The sequence below is a fragment of the Rhipicephalus microplus genome, chromosome 3, assembly GCF_043290135.1.
Source record: "Rhipicephalus microplus isolate Deutch F79 chromosome 3, USDA_Rmic, whole genome shotgun sequence".
NCBI classification, from domain to species: domain Eukaryota; kingdom Metazoa; phylum Arthropoda; class Arachnida; order Ixodida; family Ixodidae; genus Rhipicephalus; species Rhipicephalus microplus.
This window is the reverse complement of record NC_134702.1, coordinates 53,230,721-53,258,063: the sequence shown is the minus strand read 5'-3', so window position 1 is coordinate 53,258,063 and position 27,343 is coordinate 53,230,721. Positions and strand designations below refer to the sequence as shown.

The following is a 27,343-nucleotide window of genomic DNA, read 5'->3' as shown; positions in this document are numbered from 1 at the left end:
GATATCGCTGGTGCAGCTGTTAGCCTTGTCCCTTGGCATGCCCACGAACAGTGACTAGAGAATAAATGGGAATTTGCTTGTTTGTTTTAAAGTCATGCTGTCGGTCCTATTGCAGCAACATACTAGTAAATTGCAAATGAGTTCTTTTTGGTAAACTCCGACTGAACTAGCCCACGATCATGCAAGTGGAGTTCGATAGATGAACGGCATGTCGTAAGGTATCCAAAAGTTTTGGGTCGTACACAATGTCTTGGTTGATTTGGCATCAGCTCATAGAGCGATGGAAAGTTGGGCGAGTTGGTTTTGACTCCTGACGCGAAAAGGTGGGGAGAAGACGGCAACACAGAATAGAAAGCACAGGACCACACACCTCTCCTGCGTCGTCCTGTGTTTTCAGTTCTGTATCGTCGTCCTTCTAGGCCTTTGCACGTCACAATTTAAAGACCTTACCTTTGGATTACTTTGGATGTTTTGCCAAATTCTATCATAAACTGGCTATTGGAAGTTAATTCAGCTTGTAATTAGCTTGTAATTAATTCAGATTGAAAACTAATAGTCACATTCTCTTGCTTCACTGTCACACAGAGTGTCCGCTGACCGCACGCAATTGTCCATGGACTACGTCGGGCCCTTGTTAGACTCGCTGACCAAGCCACTGATCGACAAGGGTGCTGATGGTGTGCCGAGTGTTGTGAGCCGCATGCATCACTATTACTTGCAGCGAGCCGATCTGGACAATCTTTGTGACCTGGCTTTGTGGCCGGGCATGAAAGACCCCATGGCGAACATAGACTCCAAGGTATACCCGCCAGTGCATAAAGCAGCTGCTGCCCATCAATCTGGCAAATATATAGTTGAATTTTTTAATGTAAAAGCTTTCTACAAGTGGTTGAACAGCAGTTTTAGATGTGTTTTACGTGTTCACATTATCTTCAGAGAATAAATAGGGGTGAAGAAATCACTAGTGCTGTGAAGTAGGGCATAAAAACTCGTAAAACTGTAGCTAAGGATGAGTATAAAATGAAAGATTGAATCGTTTTTCAAAAAGGTCATTAATGAGGATGAGTGAGAGGGTCCTGGTTGCATGTTGCTGGTACTGGATAATGTCGTTAAACTGCTGGCTTGTGTTGCTGGCGTACGGCACGAGCAGCTTCCGGTTTGCACGCACTGCAGTTTCCTGTTAACAAATTATCTGCAGTGTCTTTATCCTTTCAATAAATCGCGCTAACAGGACTACAAAGGGTAAAATTATTTGAGTTGAGCTGGTAAGTTTCCCCTCCTACAACATGGTAAGCGTACTACAACACCTTAATGCGATACCTTAATCCGGAAAGACGCTCAATGCACTAGATAAAGCAGGTAATGGAAGGACAGGTGGTGATGCTTCCTTGGAAGTTCCTGCGCCAGCTCGCCGTGATGCCATGGATGTTGATGGCCTCTAGTGGAACCTGGTTAAACTTTTATTGCCTGGGATGGCTTGGACTGTATACTATATAAGCAAAAGGTTAAATTTAGCTAGGTTCATCTACTCAACCACAAACTACCTTGAAATCCGACACGTCAAACTGACATAACACCCCTCTTCTCTGCGCTGTCTTCACGTGTGCTGGCAGTTCCGGTCCTAGAAAACTTGTTAAGGCTGTCATTGTGCGACTTACCACATAGGTCATCAGGTGCTATACTTCAGGATGAACTTCATTTTGTTTTGAATTATGTGGACCGTGGAACTTGTATTGCTAAGCTTCAACTGTACTTTATGCAATTAAAGAGTGCCTAGTGGTTGAAATTATTCTGAAGCCCCACAAATAGCACCCCACGATGTCCCGCATAGCTCTCATATCGCTTTTAATGTTAAATCCAAAGATCTTTTGTTTTGCTGCTACGACTGGCATCTATGGCCCCTCACCATTTTTCTTTGTTGCTATTGTTTTGTAGGTAAAAGCTGCTCTGACACGTACCCTGAATAAGGAAGCCTTTATGACCCCTTATTCCACCGGCGACTTCGTCAAAAAGAAGGCAAAGAAAGGTGCTGGAAAATCCGAGAAACTGGCTGCATCGCAGGACGATGAGGAAAATGCTGAAGAAGAGGAAGAGGATGAGGAGCCCGACCCAACACTTGTCGATTACGAGTAGATTGCCATCTCGTTTTCCAAATTTGGTTGCACGCTGTGGTTTGACTGCCCTGTGTTCGCAACTTGTTTGCTATTGGTAAGCGATCGTGTGGAATGCTGTGTGATAAAATTGTTTGGAGCCTCACACTTCCTCACACTTGAAATGATACTGCTACCTCATATTCTCTCCTTTCTGCATTCAGAATAAGCGTTCCACTGCAGTGTTCATTAGACATGTTGCTTTTTGAAAGAGCTTGTGTTGTTGGCATTGATATTCATAATTCATATGTGCGAAATTTGTGCCTTTAAGGCAGTAGTCGAGGCTTGTTGATCATAAATTGTTGACCTGTGTGTGTGTGTGTGTATGTGTAGGGGGGGGGGGGGGGTTGCTTTGAAATGTAAATGTTGATAATGACAATTTTTTACTGTGCGATGTGTGATTTTCTGTGCGCTTCTTTTTGTTTTGTTACTTGAGATTGCACACAGGTAATAGAGAGCCGACGTTCACAGCTAGCAGGAAAAGGACTCTCATGTCTTTTTATATTTAGGTGATGTGGATGCAGACTCGAGTCACGCAAATAACAGATAATGTCCTAGTTGAATGAAGCTGACGTTCGATCACCACTTGATTGTTAAGGCAAATTCAAGCTTGTTCGAAAAGTGTTCAGGGCCTTGCAAAGTTGTTACATTGAAGCCATGGAAAGCCGCGTTGTCTGCCAACGAAAAGCTCCATACGGTGTGTTTGCGACATTCGCAGTACATATCACGCTCACTGAAACAGCAAAGTTCATTTTCACTTTCGTGGTTCCAACAAAAGTTGAGATTGTGCCTGAATGTCTAAAAGACTCAACGAGTTGTCCAGTTATGCTACACATGGCTTGCACTTAAAAGCAGTTGGGCTGCTGCACTTTGTGAGTGTGCAGAAGGAGATGGGGACTGAATCTTTAAACATTAAAGCTTTATGAATGTTAAGTTGCCGTCTGTTTGTAGTGGCATCTTTCACCAGCAATCAAACTTCCGATTGCTGAGTATTTTCTTTTGCACAGTGTCCTGTTCTTTCTTTTGTGCTCTCCGTGTCTCGACCCAGTGTATCTTTGTAAATCTCTGTGTGTCTACATTATGTTACAGTGTTCTTTCCTTTGCTTTGGCATGGAAGTGAAGCAGTATGCATGTTATTTCAGTACTAAATCACATCAGTAATTAGCTCACCACACGACATGAATGCATGTTAATTCTGTACTATATAACATCAACAAGTACACCGCTAGGATGAATGATTGGGTAAGCTATCTCTTTGCTAGTGATAATGTATGAATGTGCACAACTAATTGTGATCACATCTCCGTCGCACATTGTATATATAATACTAATCATATCATACAATGGCACTGAGATCATACTTTTGTAACGTTTTTGCTAGGATTCCGGACTCTGCTCATTATAGTACTGTGGGCTCCAGTCTTGATTATTAGCGCATGTAATAAATGTATGCTGATTATTCAGATCTAACCTCGTGACATTGTGGATGTCTAGCCAGTTTAGTCCCATTGATAATTGATCATACTGTTGAATGCCTTTACTTCATCTCTTCCTAGGATCCCCCCAAGCCCTTTTGTTATATGATCATTGAATATATAACAGGTAAGCCCTGATATAACGGATGTGGATACATATAACACACTGTCAGTTATAGCAAACTAAATGAAGGAAAAACAACCTCAGTGGTGTAACTGATGTATCTTAGTCATTAATTTTAAGATAAAACAAACCTACTCTCTGTTATAACTATAAATTTGACTCTACTTGAGTGCTGTTTTTGGTTAAGTGTTTTCATCAAGCACCTGACAGAGCAAATATGTGGATGAGATCATGTGGTGAAGTTGTTTTGTCGCAGATGCATAGACAAATGACGAAAAATCCCTAAGACAGCAAAAGGAATCGGTATAGACTCGGGCAAAATATTGCTGACTGTATTTCTATGGGCCAGTGTATGAAGTGTAGGTGACTGAAACGCTGTCATATATACAAGAGCAGCAGTAAAATCAAGAACTCTGTTTTGGAAGAGTGTTTTATTATATATAAGCAGCAGAGCTTGCAAAAGATGTTGAAAAAGCTGTCGCACCGTGGTGTAGTACTGTTGGAGCAGTCTTGTTGCATCACGATACAACAATAATGTAGCACAAGTTGAACTGTTTCAAGAGTAATAGTCATATCAGACATCTAGAAAAGTTATGTGTTTACAGAAATGCCATGTTTCAACTAGACATTATGGATGTGCAAGCTGGTTAAGCCACGGCCTATTTCAATGCGAGTTTTAAATTATTGCTTTATGGTCATTATAATTATGCTGAGGTGCTATGCTATTAATGCTAATTACATTTTCACTGTTGTAGATGTCTCGCAGGTAGTGTTTCGCAGCGTCACTAGAACTGTGCAGGCAGCATGTGAGGGCTGGCATTGGATATCAACAGGCGGGCTCTTCATGCAAATCTTTGAAACTGATTTACTTATCTGGTCTTGTAACAAGCTATCGGCATCACGCAGTAATATATTACAGCAGATTGTAAACATGTCGAATGCTTGCCCTCCGTACAAACAAATAGTTCGTAATTTCACAAGCGTTTCCTCAAAACGTGTGGGCAGTTGTCTTTGTTTCCTGTTGGGTGGTAAGCGTGAAATAATGTTTCATGTGTCCACTCGTGTTACACCTGGTTTGACTAGCATTTAGCGGTAAATGCTAATTTTCTGCATTTGTTGAGGCTGCTCTGGATGTGGGTGCATCAAATAACGTTTAACTTGTGGATACGAAGCCCACACTTTCCAAATATGTTAGATGTGCACTATTATATGCCAACCTCGATTATTTGAGTGTTGTACCACTGCATACGGTATGTTTTCATTATTAGGCAATGAGTCCTTGATGCACTAAGAAACATCTTTTGCCTTGGAAATAGTGGTTTAATTGCTTCTCATTGTAGGCACGTGTGTAGAAAATGTTGGTGTATGTTATTTGGGAATGCTTTGTTTTTTAAGGGGTCGTTGAAGCAGAGTTGAAGAATTTCAGGCCATTAATGTGAGGTTTGTTTTCATTTATTCACACAAATACCATGTCCCCATAACATGCACTTAATGCACACCCTTACTGCTCATTATGATCTGTCCATGGGAGCATTAAACTCAATTGTGTGTAAGCAAGTTGTTTCATAAAAAGTGTATCTACACAACTTTTCTGCCTGTACTCATTTTCCTTGTTTCATGACATTTGTGAAGTGCTTCGGAGCACAGTTCGTGTACACCTCTGAAGTTATTTGTTTTTTGTGCTGCAATAGTTTGTTGAATTGCTAATAAATGACTGCTTTGAAACCTCTTCTGCTTTTAAAGAGTTAGGGTGAATTTTTTTCCTCCATCTTGCTGCTTTCACAGTGACGGTGTTGATATATTTGTGGTTGTAAGCAAAAGTGCAATAATGCTTTAACACACGTGGACGAAGCGGGGTGTTAAAGTCATCTGCTTTTTCTTTCTTGAAGACAGCACTGGTCTGCAATCAACACAGAATATTAATTTGTTTTAAAAACTTGGGGCTGAAAGAATGTTGCGCATCTGCGTGAACGAGTTGGTGACGTACCAGTACGCTGAACTTTGGATTTACTGCTGTAGCATTAAAGCGTTGCTTGAGGTAGGTCTTAGGGAAATGCACATTGTCAATACGTCAGCACATGTGCTGACCTCGCTTCTTGGAGAGGTAGAAATGAGGTGTGGCGACCATGAGTGACGACTAAATTCTGTGAGTGTGAAATTCTAGTCATGCTTTTTGCTCATTGTCTCCACTTGTGAAGGCATGCTTGCTGGCATCAAATGGGGTGTTATGTCCCCAACGGTTTGAAAGTTGTGCCAAGAGGTCTACGAATGCAGGTCTTTAGCCTATTGTGTTTTTTTAGTCACTGTTTAGCTTTCTCACCCTGTAATTTGCATTTGCCTCTTACTATTAAACCCTGTAATTTGCGTTTGCCTCTTACTATTGTCAGGTGTCCATATTTGATTCTAATTCGGGTTGGAGAAGGAAGGGGGCCATATGCGGCATACTGAGTGGCAGCGAGCTGCAGTGAACGACACAGCTGCGTGCAGTGTATCGGCTTCTTACGGCGAAGTGCTTCTAGTACGCCTCTGTAAGAGGCTGATAAAATTGCATTGAAGTTCTTAACTATGCTTACGTTTTTGTTTACTCGAGATTTCAATTTGTGACTCCTTGGTAAAGCGAAGAACATTAATTCTTGACTAAGGCAATCGCCCTCCTTTCTGTTTCACGCCTATTTCACCTTTTTTTATTTAACACGTGCTCCAAGTACCATCACATGCATCGCATGCTTGTGCAGCATCGATGCTTGTGTAGCTGTAAAATGGAGTAAACGCACGGGCGGAATAAACGCGACCCGAATCGCCTTCAAAACGCACGGACGGACACTGCTTCCACGGCGCCGGTAAGAGTGAAAATAAAGATAGACTACCCTTTTTTTCTTTTGCACAAAACGAACGGCCGATACATAGTGGTGCAATGATTTCGACAATACTGCGCCGATTCCCGCAGCTAAAATGCCGCAACTATAGTGTATATTCTAGTACACTATACCGAAACTTAGAGAATATGGTATGGTTTCGCTTTCTGAAAGCGGTGGAGTGGTTATGAAGACCCAGCAACATTGGAGGACATTTGTTGTTACTTGCGGTACAGCCACTGTACTTGCGGTTGCTGTCTCGCGGTGTGCTGTGGTCGCACCTTCTGCTGCTTCCAATTTAGAAGTGACTTTTTTCTGCTCCATTTGTTTACATTCCTCTCCTTCACTCAATCTGTTATTCGGCGGAAATGTCAAGTGCGAGCTAACAACGTGAAGACGTCCGGGACCACAGGTAATTCACATTACCTCTTCAATTGCGAACCGTGCTGTTGCAATGCCGCGAAATGTCCGTTCGTCGGCGGACAACCGAAGTTTGTGTGGCACTGGGAAAGAAAGGGCCCGGGGGCTCTTGACACGCCCGCGAGCTTCGTCATCTTCCTGTAATTTCACGTAACGTCATGCATAAAGTAGGCCCGACGCGGTTCCGATTGGCTGTTGCCATAGGAGCTCCGGCGTGCGCGTCACGGCGGTGCAAGCGATGCGATAACCTTCCCCCCCGTCCCGCCTGCGTTTCGTCCCAGTGTGAGCTTTCTGTGTCGGGCAGACGTTTATAACAGACGAGCTGTCGTTCAATGCTGGCCGCGTAGTATACACTGAATATGCCTCGTCATAAGCGACCTCCACCTCCCGTTCCTGCTGCACGCAGGTTGGTCGACATGCCTTACTACGTGAGCGACGTAAACCCGGACTACACGGCTGCCCTGGGATTATTCCAGCACCTCAACACCGAGGAGCTGCAGAAACTACTAAACGATGACGACCGTGTCGACAGCATGGTCAAGGACCTCCAACAGGTGTGTTGCGTGCCGATTGCGAGTGCGTGCTTGTATTCGAAGCTTGCGTCCGCGTGTGCAATCATACCTCACTGATGTTTGCTTTGTGCAAAACTGCACTAGGATGTCTAGGTTTCTGTTTAGAGAGCTAGGGTGCCCTTCGCGCAACCGTGTCGCAGTGTGTTGAAGACGTACAACGTTTTCACTGGTTTGACACTCAGATGAGCTGTCGTTCATGACGGCAAACATTCTTATGCTCGTGCTGGGGATCGTCATATCATTGAATCCACGTGTATTTAAAAGCAATGTGTTGCTATTGAAATATGTGTGACCACACCGAAGTGGTGAGATCGACAACGGAATAAAATGTTCCTTTGGTTATTCTCCTTGCTGAAACTTCTGTTTATAATTCACCAACCGTGTTTATTTTAGTTTTGGTTTGTTAATATCCACAGAAACTTTGTTGTCTTGTCACTGCATGAGCTAATTTTCGCGCTATACAAATCAGACGATCGTCCATGCACTAGATTATACTTTGGTCACATGCCAAGTTAGCATCGACGTTTGAAGTCAAATCTTCATAGAAATATGTACACTGTTTCATGTGTTAGCTGCGGCTGTTGTAGGCCACTTGTGAGGCGTTACCAAGTAGAACATAGGAGACGGTGCAGGCAATGCAAAGAAATGACAAAGAACATTTACCAAGTGTACTAGCTGTATTTTTTTTTTTTTTTTGCTGTTTCAGCTTAAAATTCAGCATACAAAAATTAGGGGACACTAAGGCTTTGCCTTAGGGATTCGAACACGATAGCGACATTCTGTTCCTAATGCGTACTTCAAACATTCAGTGCATGATACCTTTTCGCATTTGCTATGCACCCACTACATGGCCTTAAGGCATTAGGTGCAATAGCGTGTTTGCCTTTTGTAGAGGGTAGTGGCTTTCAACGACGGAGCCATTATGATATATTCTGACGCCCGTTGGCAATGGACGCTTGTACCACACATCATTACTGCAACGTTTCATGTTGCATTGTGAAGCATGTATACAGGGCAGTTAATTAGCAGGTGAAGCAGTGAAGCAGGTATACAGGATAGTTAATTAACCATTACAGAATATTCATGCAAATTCATGATGTCCTATGTGTGAAGCCAAACCTCATATGCACGAGAGTGCATGCTACGAGCGATGAAATAGGCTATTCGGACGACGTGTCGTGGGGTCAATATTGTGCAATCGCTCACATTTTCAGATTTGAAATCTGTTACCTATTGTCCGTGGAGTACTGTGCTCCAGCAGCCGATAGCAAAATACTGAAACAGGTTGTGCATCTGTGACATATGCTGTTGATTGTTGCCACTTGCTTATCATTGTGCACCAGCAACACGGCCAACGGTGACGAGTGCAACTTTCACGTAATTGAACATAAATGTTCATTATGAGACCTGAGAGACAGGAAATAAACATTCATTCATTCATTAATTCCTCTAACCCAGGAACTACAAGTTTCGTGCCATCTCTGATGCGGGCTGGTGGCACGTAGCAGCGCTGATGGGTTCGAAACGGATAAGACAATAAACATTTTATGTACCATTGTGGAAAAAAAAAGCATCGTATTTTACATTGCATGCTGCAGACGGTGCACCACTTTTGGTACAAGTAAACGCCCTCATGCCAGCAGCAGTGGAGATCTATCGCCGAAGCAGTCGCGTGAATGGAGTTTGTCCGTGCAAGCGGTTGCTTTCACGAAGGCAATCTATGTCTCGTCACTGTCGCGTACATTTTCGTGCATATGGGGTTTGACCTTCAGTGGTGGATGTGCTTTCAGTACCAGCATTTATCCATTGGTAGCAACAGTTAATATGTATGTCTAACCTCTGCTGCAGATAGCCCACTCTCAATGTTGTGTTTTTTATGTGCAGTGCTATGAGGTAAGGTTTTTGGGTATACATTGTTACATTTTACATTGTACTTAAATGCCATTACAGCCACATATAAAGAAAATGCATTTTTGTCAAACAGCGTCAACAAAACAGTTCCAATATTTCTGCATATGAGTAACACTCACACAGTGATGGAAGCGCTGCTCCTATCGCTCCAAAATGTTGCAAAAGAGAAATGCTGTTCCATGCTGCTCCAAAATGCAATATTTATTAGTAACTTGTCCGGGCCTGCTCCGAAACGGCGTGGTGGAAACTAAAAACAATCAAGCTGGACCATGTGGCCATCCAGTGAGCCTACATGAAAACAAAAACAAATTGTATACTGTCATCTAGTAAACAGCTTTTATAGTAGCTGTATACTAGAATATTGACAATGCTACAGGTACTCGCACTTTATATATATATATATGTGATATAGTTGTGTGTCTGTACCTTACAAGCAGACTATTTTGCTGAAGTGCGTGCGAGAATTCTTTGCCGTACTAGCCGCTGCTGTGACAACTTCGATATGTGACTGATTACTTTTAGCATGTTCGTCAGCTTTGACCTCGTTTATGTCTCAAGAACAAGCATTTTAAAGAATAATTCATTTCATTAAAATGAAATTTTAAAATTTCAATGCTGGGTACTTAAGATATGCAAATGACACTTAATTGGTATTAAAAAACCATCCTTATTCTTAATTATGATCTTTGCCATTTTTAGTGAATATTGTATTCACAATATGTCTTATTTAAATAATAATAATATATATAAGAGACCTAAATGATGCTATAAACTTCATGAGTCATTTGGAATAATTTGCTATCTGCAGCAAAAATGCCAGTAGCTGCTCCAGGCTAGAATTTTTTCTGCTTCAAAAACATTCAAGGCTACTCCTAAGCACCATTTTGCCTGCTCCAGAATCTGCTCCAAAAATCAAAATGTTGCTTCCGTCACTGCTCACAATGCATATAAAAAAATTTACACGACTCTCACACAAGGTATAACTAAGGTCAAGCAAGAGTGGTTACTTGAATACTTTTCTGATCATGTCCTGCATAATGAGAATAGCGTCTCTCATAATCAAATGGTGGTTTTAGGACGTATCAATCAATGCATCATGAGAGTAATCATAATCCGGGCAGCAAAGTGAATGGCAGCAACAACAAATGATAATTCTAAAGAACCCCGGAGCCAAACAACCATGCCTTCTAAACATGAGCTGTGAAACACTGCAGATTCATTGTAGATATTCAATGGAATGTGATGTAGAGTATATTCATGTAAAACCACCAGCCCCAAATCGAGATCGCTTTGGATCACTCTTTGTCTGGGAAAGTTTATGGAATAAGGATACCATCTTCACCAAATCATGATATAGATTTCTTGTTCTTTAGAACTACCTGCACACCATTTGATGAACAAACCGCTATGGACCTTGGGGATTACACATGAAAGTTACACATCACGCCATATTCCTACTGCGCCAATTTGTTTTCCATGAGGGTATTCGCAGCACCAAAAGCCAAATCAGTGTTCAGCTTATCAGACACGAGATGTGATAATTGCAGCACACCTGGCAGTAATCATGTTTGATCAAGTTCTGCACTGCTGCGGTGGCTCAGGCGTTACGGTGCTTGTCTGATGACCCAAACAATGCACGTTCAATCCTGGCCACGGTGGTCACATTTCAGTGGAGGCAGAATACCAGAGACCCTCGTACTGTGCACTGTCAGTACCATTAAGGAACCCATAGTTGTTGAAATTTCAGAGCCCTCCATTACGGTATGCCTCATAATCATATCGTGGGTTTGGCATGTAAAATCACAGAAATTATTATAATTAGTATTTAGTACTGTTTGCTCACTGAATTGAAACAGCCACAACATACATGCAGTTGGTTGCCAAGCTAACCGTTTCATGGTTAGCTTAGCATCTGCAAGTGAGGGCTTGTAATGTTTCCACGTTTTGTCTCATCAATGTATTAAAGGCCACAGTAGGGCCGGGTACCACATGTAGCCAGCCCGGTGTGACGTTTTAGTGACTGCAAGGTTGTACAGACTAGCACGAGAGTTTTCTGTGTTAGCACTGTCTGCAAAGTAATTCTATGTGTCATGTGTCTGACTTGTTTGCAACAGCATGTAATGTGACAATTGCAGATTTACAGTTTTGTCATTGTACTGCTGTGTCGTCGTGATAGGTGAAGAACGCCGAGAATGAACGCGAGATGCTCCTGGCGAGCAACAAGAGCCTCGCTGACTTCAACCTGTCCAGGGAGCCCAAGCTAAGGCAGTCGCGTCAGCAGCTGAAGGAGCTGTACGAACAGGCGCAAGAGCTGATGAACGAAGTGGAGCAGAACAAGAAAACGCTCGGTTAGTCTCATCAATGGTCGTTACGAAACGAGACCAATGTTTGCTTGAAAGTTGCTTCTGTCAGTTCTTTGTGTACAGAATATTTTAGTACTGAAAGCCGTTACGAGCTCACAAGAGCCAACAACTTGATGGCATTGTGGGCCACTGCCACCATCGGTAACTGCTATCACGGCAAACCAGGAAATTATGTCCAAGATTCGATAGAATTTCAACGTGGGCCTTCTGTGCCAGTCGAGTAATCTACAACAGAGCTGTGCTGGTGCTTGAAACTATGTCATCAATGATCATACTTTTTGTGTAGTGGAGAAGCATCCAATATGCCATTATTTGTCAATCTTTGAAAAAGTGTGGTACCCGCTACACATTTGTGAGGCATTATGTGCACCTTGTTGATGCTGTGGCTGACGAAGATGAAGAATTATGCTTGAGGCTTTTGTAATGAATTGGAGTCTTCCCCGACACACTTGTTATGCTATTAGCATTGGGCGACACCTGGTTGATACATTCAACACCACCTAGAATAAGCTCAAGGCCACTGCACGCTTCCGTGACGTCACGTACAAGAGATCGGCCTGAAAGTCAGCTTCACCGCACCGGGTTTTCTCGCCTGGATATCAGAGCAGCTGTTTTTTCGAAGATATCACCTCTTTTGTGCCAGCTGTTATTGTTTAAGATGTCCCAACTAATTGAGGTAATCTTTGTGAGAACGACACATTGTTTTCAAGCTCATTCAGGCATAAGAAGCCTCAAACCTTTGTCGATTGCTTCACTGAACGGCAAACTTAGCATTCTTGCTTCTTTTTTCTCCTCAGCTTTGATGCAACAAATCCATTTGTTTCTCTGGGTCGCGGGATCGAATCCCAGCTGCGGTGGCTTCATTTCCGATGGAGGCGGAAATGTTGTAAGCCCATGTGCTCAGATTTGGGTGCATGTTAAAGAACACCAGGTGGTCGAAATTTCCGTAGCCCTCCACTACGCCGTCTTTCATAATCATATCAAGGTTTTGGGACGTAAAACCCCACATATCAATCAATCAAACTTGAATCCTCCTCTTGTAATACCTGCAATGAGCAGTGTGTCTTCACGATCCAAACTGGTGTCCTCCAGTACTATAAGGTTTTCTTTGCACGACACACACGAGAGCTTCTTCAGTGTCGCATGCCCACAATACCCAGCAACATACGTTACAGCGAGAATCACTGATGATCTTTTTTTTTTTTTTTTGTGACATCAGCATCAGTCACTGCAATGCTGAACTGCCCACAAAGTGAATCAACAGTAATGGCAAGGACTGGCTCTGCGACAACGTTCAGGTCCAGTATTTTTTGAAGCCTGAGCTTGTTCTCAGATTCATAGATCTGCCTAATCGAGATGTGGTTTTGAGGACCAGATAGCTGGCGGTACTTCCCAAATCTGTCCTCCAGGCCATCCGTCTGAAACTTTCCTAGGGGCACATGCCGAAATTTTAGCTCTTCAAGGCAGTACAGTGAGATCTCATACAAAGCATGGCTTGTGTGGCCAAAAGCCAAGTGCATCTCTTTCGTTAGGTGACCTGCGTCGTGCTTGAGGCTAGTCCAATAGTCTAGCCACTGTGGTATTTTTTTCAAAAATTCCAACTGTGGACATGTTGTTGACACAATCGGACACTGCATCTGATCAGACAAGCGTTCACCTTTTCTGGGAGTTTTCAGATTTACGATTCGCCACCATGTCAAAATAGTGTTAATAAAATCTGCTGTTTCGTTGGCATGTTGAACTGCTGAGCACTGTAATGCGGCAATTGTTAATTCATTAAATATTTGGAGAGCGAGATTTACGTTCTGATGTTCCATACTTGAGGGGTTTATTGCTTTAAGTGAGAGTGTTGGTGCTAGCTTTAAAGGGTTGTTCTGCTCAATGTCGTTTAAATCAGCAAAAGACTTAAATGATGCCATGGAAATAGGTGGATTTAGGTCATTGCTGTTGGGATCAGGGTAATACATGCACTTTTCACTGTTTCTCTGGTTTATCCAGTTGTTTCTTATCGACTTCAGAAGGTGCACAGGGTCTAAAATAAAGAACAGTGGACGAGAGGAATCAGCTGGATGTTGGTAAACAATACTGGTTTTAGGGGGGCTAGCGAAAAATGCCATGGCTTTTCTGTTTACATCATTGTTGTCAGAAACACTTGATAGTATCTTGAATTCGAGCGATACAAGGTCAACGTTGAGCGTGAGCAAAAATTTATGCAATGCTTTTGCATCGATCTGTGCGACTGGTAAAATGAAACCACATCCTTGTTGCTCAACAAAAGGCTTTGCCACATGAACAAATATGCAGTTTTGGCAGGAATAGAGTTAACTGCTGCGGCACCTTTAACAAAGCTTGCCTTGTATTCAAAGTAGGTTTGAAGATAATCTCATTCATCAGTAATGTCACAATGCGTTCATGCTTGGCCATTGCTTGCAATACAGTTTTAGCATAATGCAAAAAACAAAAATCTTGCTGCTCAAAAGCTGGATTCAAGTAGTATGACGAGCATAAGCGTCGAATGGTGTCTGAGTGTGGCAGCTTAACTTTATGAGAACTTCTGATAAATCTGTACGCATGTGGAGAAATGGTTTAAAGCAGACCTTGGAGCACAAGCACATCTGGAGGATATTGCGGCACATTTTTCAATACCAGCTCGACTTGGCTTCTCACAAAGTCGAGTACCTGTAGGTTGCATGCATGGCGTTCTTGGAGCTCATATTACTTGCTCATTTCATCCAGGAGCATCAGCACTGTTGAAAGTACCTGGTGTTCCTTTTCCTTTTCACTGTCTGCACAAAAACTTTGCAGCTTTTCCACAGATTCCAGCACTCAGTCGAGCTCTCTTAAATCCTTCAATTCTGATGGCACACGCACATCCGCAAGATTGTGAAGGCGGGACCCTTCAAAGAACACCTGAACAGACAGCTCCTCTAACACACCCACTGACGAACCCACTTCTGGAGCATAGTTGAGGGAGAGGTCAAGAAACAAAACCCATGACTCTGTGGAGATCATAGTCCAGAAGTTTGAAAGTCTTTATTAGCCTTGGAAAGGCATGATGAAGTTGCTCGAAACTGCAAATTTTGTTCTGGGGATCTTTGTCTTCTTGCGCAACGGACAGCTCTATTGCTTTTCAAAGCGATGCTGCATCGAGTCGAGCTTTCTTTTCTGCTGGAGCTTACCGCGTTGGTGTTGGCTAAGGTATGTATTTCGGGCAACCAGAGAAAATACTGGGGACAGCAGTTTGCTTGAGGCGAACACGCTCCAGCAGCGCTTCAACTTTTTCAGTCTTTACGTCTGTGTACGTTGCAACCCTGGCGAAGTCATTCATCTGAAAATGTTTTTCACACACCTGAGAAACAAGTGAAACAGGGTCAGTTATGTTTACAGGACAGGCAAAAAAATGCGGCTAGCTATGGGAACGAGAACTTGGCAAGCGGTGCAATAATTGAAAATAAAGCTCTGCTCTCTCATGTAGGTTACAGAAAAATTGCAACAGTAGGCACGTAAGTTTAGCACAAGCTTTTTCAAAAGCGGAACGAAAAGCAATGCTTACCACTGTGTGCTTCGTCGGCTCGAAATTTTCACGAGGTATCCTTTTTCCACGCTGCCCTTTGTCCCTCGTCCGCAGAAAACTTGTACATGCGGACACACTCACTTCTCTGAACACCGCCGTAGTTCGACTTACAGTTAGAGGTGCAGCAACTGCCTGGCATTTCCGAAGCGAGGCTACATCCGGTCATTGATATAAACGAAGCCTTTGCGGATGGAACAGCTTCCTCAGGCACAGGTCACCGGTTAAAATGCGCCCACAATCATGCCAGTCCAGCGAGTCACGAGCGCGCCATGTGCTCACTGTGTTGTTACTGCCAACGCCTCCTCTATTCAGATGCCTGCCATGTGAGAACGAAAACTGCTGCTGCATTCTTTCCCTCCTTCATTTTAAATTAGTGTCAGTCTTCAGCGCCACTGGTGGCAGACGGTGCAACAACTCGACATTTTGCATTGCCTCCGAAATAGTCATGTATAGTTGCAAATCTCGAATAACTCTAGACTGATGCGCCCCTAGGGGCCACAAGTAAAAAACGCCGTGATAATAGTGCCGGCCGCGAGCGCCACTGCGCGGCACTTGCTTGAAACTGAAGGCAGGGTGACTCCGCTGGCAACACGAGCCATTCGTCAGGCATCTTAATGAAGGAGGCATTGTTACTGCTAGTCTTCACAGGTGATAGCCAAAGCCATGAGAGGACAGCCAAGTAATAGCAATAGCAAAGTCAAAGATGCCGTCGTAGCCGGCAACACCACCTATGAACATGAACTGCTACGAAGTTATGTTTAGTCAGCCTACCCTTAGGTGGCTCTACATCAATCCGCTTGTGTCGGGAGTGCACCTTGATCCGCTAGCAGTGACGTAGTTGCTGGAGAGGAGAACATTACGGTGGCTATAGCTTATCTAGGTGGTATTAGTACATTACCGTTCTAAAACGCTTTATTACACACGTTAATGTGATTCCGTACCTGACACGAAGCCTGTATAGAGTGACTTTGCTAAGGAGTTTTGAGCACTTTTGGATACCTCATGGCAGAGAAGTCATCAAGTAAGTTAAAGGTGAATGGAACATCTGTGCGAAATACGGAACCAAAGCAGCGAGCGCCCCTGCGACGCCGTTACTTAGAGAAAGAGTGTGTCACTCCGATCCTTTTCAGATTATGGGAATAGATTTTGCCGGTTCATTGTACGTGGAAATGGACGATTCGTCTTCAAAGAGTGCTGGGCTCCCACTCAAAGAGTTTTGGTCAGATTTTTTTCCTGTGCTCGGTATTTCTTATTTAGTTAGTTTGTGTCTTATTTCGCATGGTAGAGCTTACAGACACCTGTGGTGGCGGGCAACTACAGCACCAGAATTGGCCCTTGTTGGAATTTCATAACAGTGTTTGCTGTAAAAGATCCTATACACTGGCATCATGCCGTGCTAGGAATAACATTAACATGTGATGAATCGTGGTAGAAGGGTATGATAACAACCAGGTGTCGCACAAAGTGAATTTTGTGACGAGTGGGTTGTTCAAAGCTTCCATCCCATTACAAAAGGCTGAGTCATCAATTCTTCATCAGCCACAGCATCAACAATGTGCTCTTAATGCCCAACAGTTGCGTAGCGGGTACCTCGCCTTTATGCACAATGATCGATAACGAATAATGGCACAGTGGTTGTTTCCCTACTTGACAAAAATTACGATGACTTATGGCATAGTGAATCATTTGCAAATGAAATTGCTTTAAGGGAGCGTACAACGGGCTCTGAAAAAGCAGAATTGCCTGCTTTTGCTACGACCGTGCTGCATGTTCCACGCAGGCCTGGCATTTTTTATTGGTCAGGCATTGTGTGGTTCTGGCGGTGTTGACAGACGCGAGCAAATATGCTTTAGCGGCCTGTGAAGCCGCTCCTTGTCAAATCGAGCAATGGGTAGAGCAGGTAGGTACACTCAAGCGTCTTGTGCTCGTGGTTTCCATCGTGCAAACAACTTAGCATCGTTGCAGGGCAAAAAAAGAGTGAAGTGAACATTCTTATAATGACGAAACTACGAAACTGCTGAATAATTGTTCCTGTAACACAGCACTTTGTTGAAGAGGCTAAATACCTTGTCTTGATTTTAAGATTCATTGGGAGGCCAGTCATCCCTCGAGACAATGTTGGCACTACTACAGACCTCAGCAGCTCAGGCAGAGGAAGAGTCTGAGGTGAGACACTCACTTGTTCTTTGTTACTGATAGTTCCCTTTTTTAACAAATTATTTCTAGGTGTTACTGTGGATTATAGTAATTACTGTCAGTGTAGGCCTCCAGATATACTTGGTGTAGGCCTCCAGATATACCACTGTGAAGTGTGTGTGCCACAAAGGGAAGCTTAGTGCAATGAGTAAAGGGGCATAGATATCATAAGGGTAATTTATCTGTTTCCTTAGAATTGCACTTGAGCCATTATATCAAATCTCTACTCACGGTTTGCTGTCATATAGTTCACTTGCTGCTCAGCCCATTGCAGCTGTCTTTGCCGAAGCTTTGCTTCACAGTACAGGGACCTTTGAGGCATAAATAGTGACTGTGACATGTACGGTGTGTGAAAACATCCTGTATATTTCAACACCACATGGGCATGCTAGAAGCCGTAGTCTGAGTTATAACTAATCCTACTGAGCCAGTGCCCGTTTGCTACTTACCTCACATGGCAGGATAACGGTGTCGAAGAAGCAGCGGGACATCACAAGTTGCATCCATTGCTTCAGTCATCTCGATACTCCCCCATTTGCTTCGAGTCTTTTGTGATGGCATTCGTAAGCCGTGTCAAGCTGGCTACTAGCCTAAAAACATCCTTTGACGTCTTTCACGACTTTGCAGAAGGTAGCCTCAAGCTTCCTAGACGGCGAGCGGACGGTGGAGTCGTTCCTGGAAGAGTTTGTGGAAGCGCGCAAGCTGGCACACAACCGTCGCATCAAGGCGGAGAAAATGACCGAGCTATTGACGCGCCGCCTTCCAAGGCCCATGGGAGGCAGCGTGCCAAGCCGGCCCGCGCCACCTGCACCTGCTTATCCTCTTCCACCCACGGGTCCCATGCCTCCCTACCCCACAACACACTATCCTATGCCCATGCCGTTCATGTGAGCCATGTCGAGTCATTCTTTTGGGGTAAATTTTGAGTTTCCCTGCGAGAAAGTGTGGTCGCAATTTTTGGCATGTTGCTTTGTGAAGACACTGTCTTTAGTGGTTTCTGGCATTGTTGGTTTTGCTAACGATGTGATATTTCTTGGACGATTTCTTCACTGTTAGTCGGTCGTGATTCTAGGGGTGTGCAAACTGTAATATAAACCAAATTGAATAACACTGAAGGAAATCAGAATTCATATCGAATACTACTGCTGAAGTAATAGTGTTTCAACAGTGAACAGCTGTTTCTACAGTGAATATGAAATGACATGACATGTGGTAGTGTAGACGCATCCCGCAGGAGTATGGCCACTAGCGTGGGTTCGGTCTTAGTGAGCAACTGGGCCGCTTTCACCGTCACCTTGCATGGCTAACGCTGCCGCACACATGCGTTCAGACAGCCAAGGTGCTGAGGGCAGTGCGGCAAGTACGTAGTACTGCTCTCAAACAAGTCACAACACATTGCTGCCTGCGGCAACACCAAGAACGCAGTACAGCGCCAGCTGCAAAAGGCGACGGGAAAGCCTAACGTGGCTAATCTACGCCACGGGCGAAAGTACAACACAAAGCGTGCCGCGAGCACGTCTCCATGGGCAAAAGGGTTCACGGTGACACGCTCCTGAGGGAAACAGGCCTTTTTGACTGACTGCTGCATGCTCTCACGGTCTGTGACCACAAGGACCGCTTGCTCAAGCGAGGACAAACTTCGCTCGCATTGGCTTGATGAGGTACGAGTCGGTGTAGTTCGACCACACGCGAACACACCGCACCACTCTTCGGCCTAGCGTTCGGAAGAGGCAAAAAAAGATAAGCGTCTGCTGCAGGTGCATGGCATCTTTGGGGAGTCCGATCGAGCACCAAACAATGGGAGCCGACAAATGGGAAAGAAATGTGTGCTCGCTCTTCATTGACCAGAGAGGTCTCGACTGACTCATGACGCGTGCGTGTGAGACGTTCCGGAAGACTCCAGCGCAGCACCAAAGTCGACTACCGCTACCTGGTGAGAGGGGTTAACATCACTCCCGCTCTCCCAGCGCTGACCGACCGTCGAGAAAGGGAGTCACATTAGGACATCAGAACGGCATAAATAGGTGATAAAGCCGGCGCAAAGTAGGTGGGCTAGCCTCAATTCCCACAACGTTTGGTATTCACAGTCAACATGTGTCTCACAATGTTACACAACATGATGCATTTTTTAGCGAAATGATGATTAGGCTCTTTGTTTGTACTATTGAAAAAGACTTATGTGTTTGATCATGCTATGTAAGCTTTTTAAATTATTTGTAAACTATGTGGAAAATGTTTGTTTTTATGCATAGTTACTATTTTTAACTGAAAGCTACGAAATTTACACACCTCTGGTCATGACATTTCTTGCGCTTTACGTTCATGCTTTAGAATGTAATGTGTAGTGAAAAATTTTGTTCGTTTATGCACTGTACCTGTAATAAGGTTGTGTTTACATCTGAAAACAGTGCGGGCACCTTGTTTAAGGGCCCTTGACCAGGTTTCATTGTAAATTTTGGTTTCCCTCTCGAAGTGTTAAGGCACTGTCTGGGAAACATTTTACTAGACAAATTTTTGCAAACCACTTCATTACTGAAGAAGCTAAAACAAATTGAACTGCACTATGCCTCAGCTGCGGAGCAATAGTATTTAGGAAATTAGCTCCTCTCAGTGCAGGTTCACGCGGTCGACCAGATAACGTCACAAAAACAGGAATGGTGGTACCTTGTGGTGGTGATACGGCCAGGAAACATGTCCAAAAAAGAAACTGTTTGTGTGCTCTCGCCAACGATTTTTTTTTTTTTTTCAGCAGATACTAGCAATCAATCTCTGGGCACTTAAATTTTTTTTTTTTTTGCTTTTGCTGTATGCGTCATTTTTTAGAAGGCCATAATAGCGTGGCTACGCAGGGTGTGCCCTTCTGTATTTGCCAGCCCAAGAACAAGTGCAGGCGTTTCGTAGAAGACTGGAAACATGGGTTCAAGTCTTGTAGGCACTACGTCAGAATCACCAAGGGGCTGTCACTGTTCCTGGGAGCTTGGTCACATACTAAATGAAACTGGAGGCATTTTTTCATTTGGCGGATGTCAGTAGTGCTTACACCCAGTCGATCAGTATCACAGTGTGGTTGTACAACAGTGTAGAGTAGTGCACAAACACTAGTGACAGATCATTCATATTGTCGTATGGTCCAGCAAAACAAACAAATTGTGTTCTAGGACTGTGTGAATAGCAAAATTTCAGGTGTGGAGTGAATTTGAATATTGTACATACGTTCTTAGAAGTGCAATTGCAGAAAAAAAAAAGCTGGAGAGGATTCCTAAGCATGTTCTTATGAGATAGCAATATTGAAGTGTTTCTTTTGGCTAAGATGATGAAGCGCTGACGAATGATGTCTTATCAAGAATGAGGCAATGCAGAGAGTCTTATCAAGAATGAGGCAATGCAGAGGCTGAAGTGTACTTATATGTACATGGTTTGGTCCAACCAAAGTGTTGCCGAAAACACTTGGCACGTGAATTGCAAAGATCTTATTTCCTCATCCTCTCCTCCTTTTTCATCTTTTGAGGAAGCCCAGCTGATGTGGTAGACAAGCTTGTGCTCCCTTTGAGTCTTGAATTCCAGATGTAGCTCATAGAGAATATATAAGAACATCCGACGTTTTGGACGCTAAAAATCTTCCGTGTCTGATATTTCGAACTTTGTGCCATACTCCAGGTCCAAAACAGCATTAATTTTGCACCTGTCTATCTACCACATATGTCAGCTCCTTGTTTGAGCCAACCTTAAGAATCTTGAGTCAATACATTTGCTATTTTAGCAGAGCCTGAAAGGCAGCTTTGTGGCATTATGACAGTGAGAGGGGGTGAAGCAGAATGAAAATCTGAATGGACTACTGTCAATTTGCCATTGACTGTATTTGTCTTCAGAAAGTTCAAATAGTAAAATTCTAGTGCGAATCATACTGAACAGCAAACCCTATTTGAAAAATATTCGAAATGTCAAATATTCGCACGCTCTTAGTGTTTTTCTTTTTTTTTCTACTGTACTTGCATAGGCAAAGCATAGCGGCAGTCACTATTCCGGCAAAACCTGTGCTAAAGGGGGCATAAGGGCTGTCAGTAGATCTTGTCAGACACACGTCTTTGGGACAAGAAACGCATGCGGATGAATGCTCCCTATGGCTATGCTTTGTGTCCCCCTCCGTCATACGAGGGCAACACGCATAACCATTTAGTTGCCTTGGCAACTCGTAGGGTGGAAATTTTTTTTGTTGGCTGTCCCACCAGATAACACTATAGTCGGTCACAACATCGGGAAAAAAAGTCTCAGCTCTGCTTACTGAGGTTTCTGTTTGTCGCCCGGAGAACTTGTCTCCCAGAGAACTCCAATAGCGCTTACTCTCTTTGGGGACGTAAGGCATCTCTGGAGTGTTTCAGACCGTGTGGCTTTCCCATTCACGCACACTTACGTTCATAGGCGTGGGTAGAATTCCCCTTCAGGGGGAGGGGGCGAGGAAGGTTCATCACAGCATCCCTTGCCTATTATGTCAACGTGTGGGGCTGACTGTGCCCCTCCCTGAGCGGCGGCGCTCCCCCCTCTCTATTATTTCAATGTATAGCGCTTACTTTGCCCCCCCCCCTCCCCCCAGCTGTCTAAAGCGTGCGGTCGCCCCTCTAGCATGGCTATTTCACAAGGGCTGGGCAGGGGCCTCGCAGTTCTATGGGCTGAGCTTGCATTATAAGTGTGTAGCACTTAAGAAACCCAGCTTGTTGTCCATCTATAGATATTACGTGGCACGATTGTGCGCATCATCAAGTGGCTGACACAGGCCTAAAACAATGCTGGCAATTTTCAAATGTGCATTCATGTAAATGAATGCGGTTTGAAATAATATAGATAACAGGAACAACCAAGAAGTAATCGCAGCAATTAACTTAAAATCAAAATAACGAGAGACATTTCAGACATGCGCTGCAGGTTTCGGTGCTGCTCAAAAGAGGCCATCGCTAAGCGAGTGATTGCTCTTCTTACTGGTTCTTCCACGTCGCTACGTCTGAATAGGGGAAAGAACCTGATGAAACTCGCTGTAGGTGACACATATCTTGGTTGCCGTAACATGCAAGAAGTCAATAAAGTACAGCAAAAAGTACCACACCTGTCTCAAACCCTACATGCTTACCTCTAACATTGTTGTCATCAACTAATTGGTAAACAGAGCATTGGGAATTCTACAGGCGGCAATGGACGGTAACGGAGTGCCCGTGCTACACGATTCCTCGAGTTGCACAGTTTCGGAGCTGTATTTAGTGCAGGAATTACAACTACACCTATCGCTTTACAAAAATGACATTAGAGCTAGATTTTTTTTCAAAGCCATAAACTAGTATAGCGTGATGGAACGTGCATCATTATGTGGCAGCCTCAGACATCGAAGTTCCAGCTTCTAAACGTTTCTTATTCGGTAGTCTCGGCCAGTGTTCCCCAAGTTTCACACTTCACTTGAATCCTTCCATGTGCCAGAGCTGAGGGAACGGGACATGCTCCGCGTTAAGCCTTCCTTCATTAATATTTTCTCTTTCTGCTGTATTGCTTTGTAGCATGTTTTCAGAGGCAGCATTGCACGTTTATCATTGGCTGACAAACCAGAGTTGCTTGCCATACACAGTGATGTCTCAAGCAATGTTTGTGCACGTGACTTCAATTCTCGTTCGTTTAAAGCATAGCTTTCTCGAGGAGTGGGCACACACTTTTTTGTTTAAAATTTCAGCTGCTGCATGGAGCCACCTCATTCCTAGCTGAAAAAATTGCATGGCCGCCACCTAGGGGAAGGATATAATTCTTCCACACCTTGCCGTTCTTTTTTTTTTATGTAACATTATTTCCTGCTCCTGAGCTACAGTACTGCACTTCTTCATTCGGAACGTTCTAATCTGGTTAGGGACTGTTTATGGGAAGCTGTCATGAAGTAAACAACTTACGAACCAGTTGAGTGTTTCCTGTATAAATTAAATAAAAAGCTGTTATACGGCGGACACCCCTCTCCAGTTGGCAAGAAGGCTTATTGGGGAATATGTAAGCTAGCGTGGACCCCAGAAAGGGAACGGTTTTTTATCTCAGGCATGTGGTGATGTAAACGACCCTAGAAACGAGAGTTTTCTTTTACAGAGGTTCTCTATGCCTGTATGTAGTGGTGTGTGTGTGTGTGTGTAATCGCTTGCCTATTTTCCACAGTTATGATCTGTTACCTCCTTTTTTTGCACTTTCTTCACTATTCCTTGCAAAGCTGAAATGAAAGTGTCAGTGTGTGTGCGAGCTTTAGCACTTTTGTTGCTTTTATCTCACCGCTTTTGAAGAATCGTCAGAAGTTCAGGCTGCTGCTTTTATTATTATTATTAAAACTGAATTTGCATAAGCAAGTGTAGTTAGTTTACTGTGTGCATATAAACGTCGTTCATACGGTCGAGTTTTCCTAACTGAAATAAAACTGTGCAGTTCTTCGTGCTTTGACACAACTGGCATTACTCCTGTGAACTGAACAGCGGAACTCTGTCTTCGTCAAAACCTTTTGTGTTGAATCTACTTCACTTTTATGTCCACCTTTTGTTTTCTTCATGCGTTTCACTTTTGTGTTTTCATTCAGTGCGCGGTTTGCTTGTCTTGCTACATGCACTTTACTTGTGTGTGTGTATATATGGAGGGACATCACTCGAAACATTATGGTTTCTTCATCGTACTTTCGTCTTGAGTTCCTCTAGTTCGTTATTGTCTACCTTGGAGTCCATAAGCACTTGTCGCACGCGACAAGTGCTTGTTACGTTGTGTACTATGCATGTGGCTTCTAGGATTGTGCAGTTTATAGATTCTATGCAGTGAAAGAAGGCTGTCACCGCGGACGTGTGCTGACCGTTTCAGGCATGAGCGAGGACTTTGGATGTTAGTCTTGAAATGATTTGTTTACAAGGTCGTTGTTGTGTGATCTGATGCCATAATTTGTTTATTTAATCTCAATGGGGTATGTGCTTGTATGCCAACTTTGTGCCCTAACCAGACTTGCCAACTTTGCGTTCGGCATGGCCACTTTAGCTCTAGCTACTCCTTGAATCGAGTTGACTGATAGTGTGTACGTCATAACACTTAGAAAGGAAGGATGAGTGACATTAATGCCTCATTTGAGCTCTTAGCTTGTGGCACAAAGGCATTAGGCAACTTTTGTCAGCACCTTGGAGAAATTATGTTGCGTAATGGTGCTGCGTGCATATCTGCGTACTTCGATCATCTTAGATTAAAAGATCTGCCTACTGGCTTGCCAGCCGGGTGTACTTTGAGAGGCTGTTTTGTAAACTGTGTGGCGGAGAATACAGTAAGATATCAATGTCTTGTGCTTGGGAGGCCACATGGATAAATTTTTTACTCAAAGCATATCGCATTTGGTTGCTGCTTGTGTAGAATGTAGATGCAAACCTCAGCACTGAATGCGTAAAATAAGTAATTTTATGCATGGGCCAACCATAGTCAGGATTTTCGATTAGCCAGGTGTTCAAAAGAATGCAAAGATAGTACAAAAGGTTGCAAAAAGGTTGGGCTGAAATGCACGCAATGTGAATGAAAGCGAGTCATATTGTGAAATTTTATTGTTCAGTGTATATTTTTTGTGATTTTTAACATGTAACTGCCCTCTCCAGCGTTCGCAATAGTAGCAACACAACTTCCGTAGTCTTGCTCTCATCTTACTGAACGATGCCAAATTGAGTTTTCTTGTCTTTTTCATGCATGCCAAAAGAGAAGTTGTTCGACAATTGATGCATCTTCTCGGGTGCGCACCACTAAATGGTTGCTGCGATTGTTTCTTCTCTGACTAACTGTTGAATGATGGAAATAAAGTACTACTAAGGTTGGTGCACAAATGTGCTCATTACTACTATACTAGTAATGATGAATGTTTATATTGTCAAACACATACTTAAATATATGTATTTGGCAAGGAAGCTTGAAGGATAGTCTATTTACTCAATCAAAAGTAAAGAGTAGTGCGACTTTTCGCCATCAGGGGACTCCCACGCAGCCACTGGCATCGCTGTGTCAACGTGATATTGCGGCCACTTGGTGACACGCTTCGCCGCTGTTTGTGATTATTTTCGCGAGCGTGGCTCAAAGGCGGTCGACCATGTGCCATTAGGCTTCTATCGTGTTTCGGTGAGAGGCGATTGCTCCTATAGGCTTTTGTTTGTATCCCACTGCACTTGTTCTTGTATTTCACGCTTATTTATTCTTCCATTGAGAAATTTTTTGTCGGGCATACAGGCAATGGTACTGGCATTGTGTACATACATTTTAATCTCATTTCCTTAATTTCAGTCTTCTATTGGTCACACTCGAAAGGAAAACAACAATGGAACTCACAAACTTTGTTTCTTGAAGCTTGTAAACAGGCCTTATAGCACACTTATACTATGCTTGAACCACTAAATGGAAAAGGGCATGTTGGCTGTCTACTTTGTACTCATTTTAACTTACTATCAAAATCTTGATCTTGGTGTTGTGGAGGTATGTGCAAAATGAGTTAGCATCTATTTTTAAATTTAATGTGTATATTGTACTCTTACTGGTAAATACAATTTTGAATTATATATATTTTACTGTTACTAATAGATACATTATCATGACATTTGCCAAATTGATAACCAGTTGTATATATGCTAGAGTACATACATATGAGAAAAGTGCAACAAAATGGAAAGCTGGGCAAGTCGCATATGCATGGTATCATTGTAGTTTAAGCGCACGAGGAAACACAAAAGGAACACAGGACAAGTGCTTTCTCGCACAGCGCAGCACAACTAAATATCCAAGAGGCTTGGCAGGAAGCCCTCAAGAGCTCGAATACAAGCAGCAACTACAGGCGGTCCATAGGGCCTGGGACATCGCTACAAGCCTTCGGCTGCCAGAGCCATCCTGTGCGGAGCCTCTAGATTGAATTAAGGGTTTGAATGGCCCCTTCTCAGCCTCCTCAGGATATGTTTAAATACAGTCAATCTCACTCACTTACTCGCAACCAAAAGATTTATTAGAAAGAGAGGAATATATAATCAGACAACCAATATTGACATACGCGTGTGAAGGCAAAAAGTACAACTGTGACAACTCAAGAACAGTCAGTAAAAAAACAGATTAATCAGAAACATAATCTAGAAAAGCAAACTCCTTATTGTGCAGCATCACCGAAGCTTGGCTGATGTACTGTTCTGCTCTTTTTTTTATGTGAAAAGCTTCTGTAAACTCACGAGTTAATTGTTTGTTAGAATGAAAAAGAACTTCAGTATCCTGAGAAACAGGATAGCAGTCGCACTCTCTGCAATGAACCGCTAGATGCAGTGCCCCTGAGGATTTCAAAGATAAATCGTGCTCTCTAAGGTGCACATTGATGCACTGTTCCAACCATTTTATGTACACCTTACCATAGCTAAAAGGAATCATGTAAACCATGCCCATTGCACTGTCCATAAACCTTTTGCTGTGTTTTATACGACATTGTGGAAACTCTCTGCGCATGCGCAAACAAATAGACCAGAGTTTTTTTTTTTTGCTGAGAAAAGCACATCTACTTTGTATCCATTACTGAGTTGCTTAAGCTCACGCAATGTCCTATGAAGATAAGGAATTACTGCTGTCCTCCTATTTTTTCTACTTTCACCACGACAGCCTGAGTGGGTATCATTGAATTCGTTTCTTAATCATGCTGTTACACACGGACGTGATGACA

The 27,343-nt window shown here is 43.3% G+C and overlaps 2 protein-coding genes across 4 annotated transcripts in view; both read left to right on the top strand.

Moving 5' to 3' along the window:
• Positions 1–5,478, top strand: part of Gnf1 (germ line transcription factor 1) — a 60,337-nt gene extending 54,859 nt beyond the window's left edge. For both annotated transcript variants that reach the window (XM_075889570.1, XM_075889571.1), the window contains 2 exons: positions 586–799; positions 1,936–5,478. In XM_075889570.1, the coding sequence (XP_075745685.1) occupies positions 586–799; positions 1,936–2,133 (412 nt within the window). In that variant the 3' untranslated portion in view covers positions 2,134–5,478. The remainder of the gene's footprint in view (positions 1–585; positions 800–1,935) is intronic.
• Positions 5,479–6,819: 1,341 nt separating this feature from the next.
• Positions 6,820–25,487, top strand: LOC119174455 (vacuolar protein sorting-associated protein 37B). Of its 2 annotated transcripts, XM_037425372.2 has the most exons (5): positions 6,820–7,016; positions 7,431–7,578; positions 11,684–11,855; positions 17,528–17,610; positions 18,268–25,487. In XM_037425372.2, exons 2-5 carry the CDS (start codon positions 7,441–7,443, stop codon positions 18,529–18,531), a joined length of 657 nt encoding a protein of 218 aa, XP_037281269.1. In that variant the 5' UTR covers positions 6,820–7,016; positions 7,431–7,440; the 3' UTR covers positions 18,532–25,487. The 2 variants fall into 2 exon arrangements, with proteins under 2 accessions (XP_037281269.1, XP_037281261.1); XM_037425364.2 differs by lacking the exon at positions 6,820–7,016 and having other exon boundaries at positions 7,137–7,578.
• The last annotated feature ends 1,856 nt before the right edge of the window (positions 25,488–27,343 follow it).

Coding starts and splice junctions, on each gene's coding strand:
- LOC119174455 (XM_037425364.2), top strand. CDS start 7,384: ATGCCTCGTCATAAGCGACCTCCACCTCCCGTTCCTGCTGCACGCAGG. Junction 7,579..11,683: donor TGGTCAAGGACCTCCAACAG/GTGTGTTGCGTG, acceptor TCGTCGTGATAG/GTGAAGAACGCCGAGAATGA. Junction 11,856..17,527: donor GCAGAACAAGAAAACGCTCG/GTTAGTCTCATC, acceptor CTTGATTTTAAG/ATTCATTGGGAGGCCAGTCA.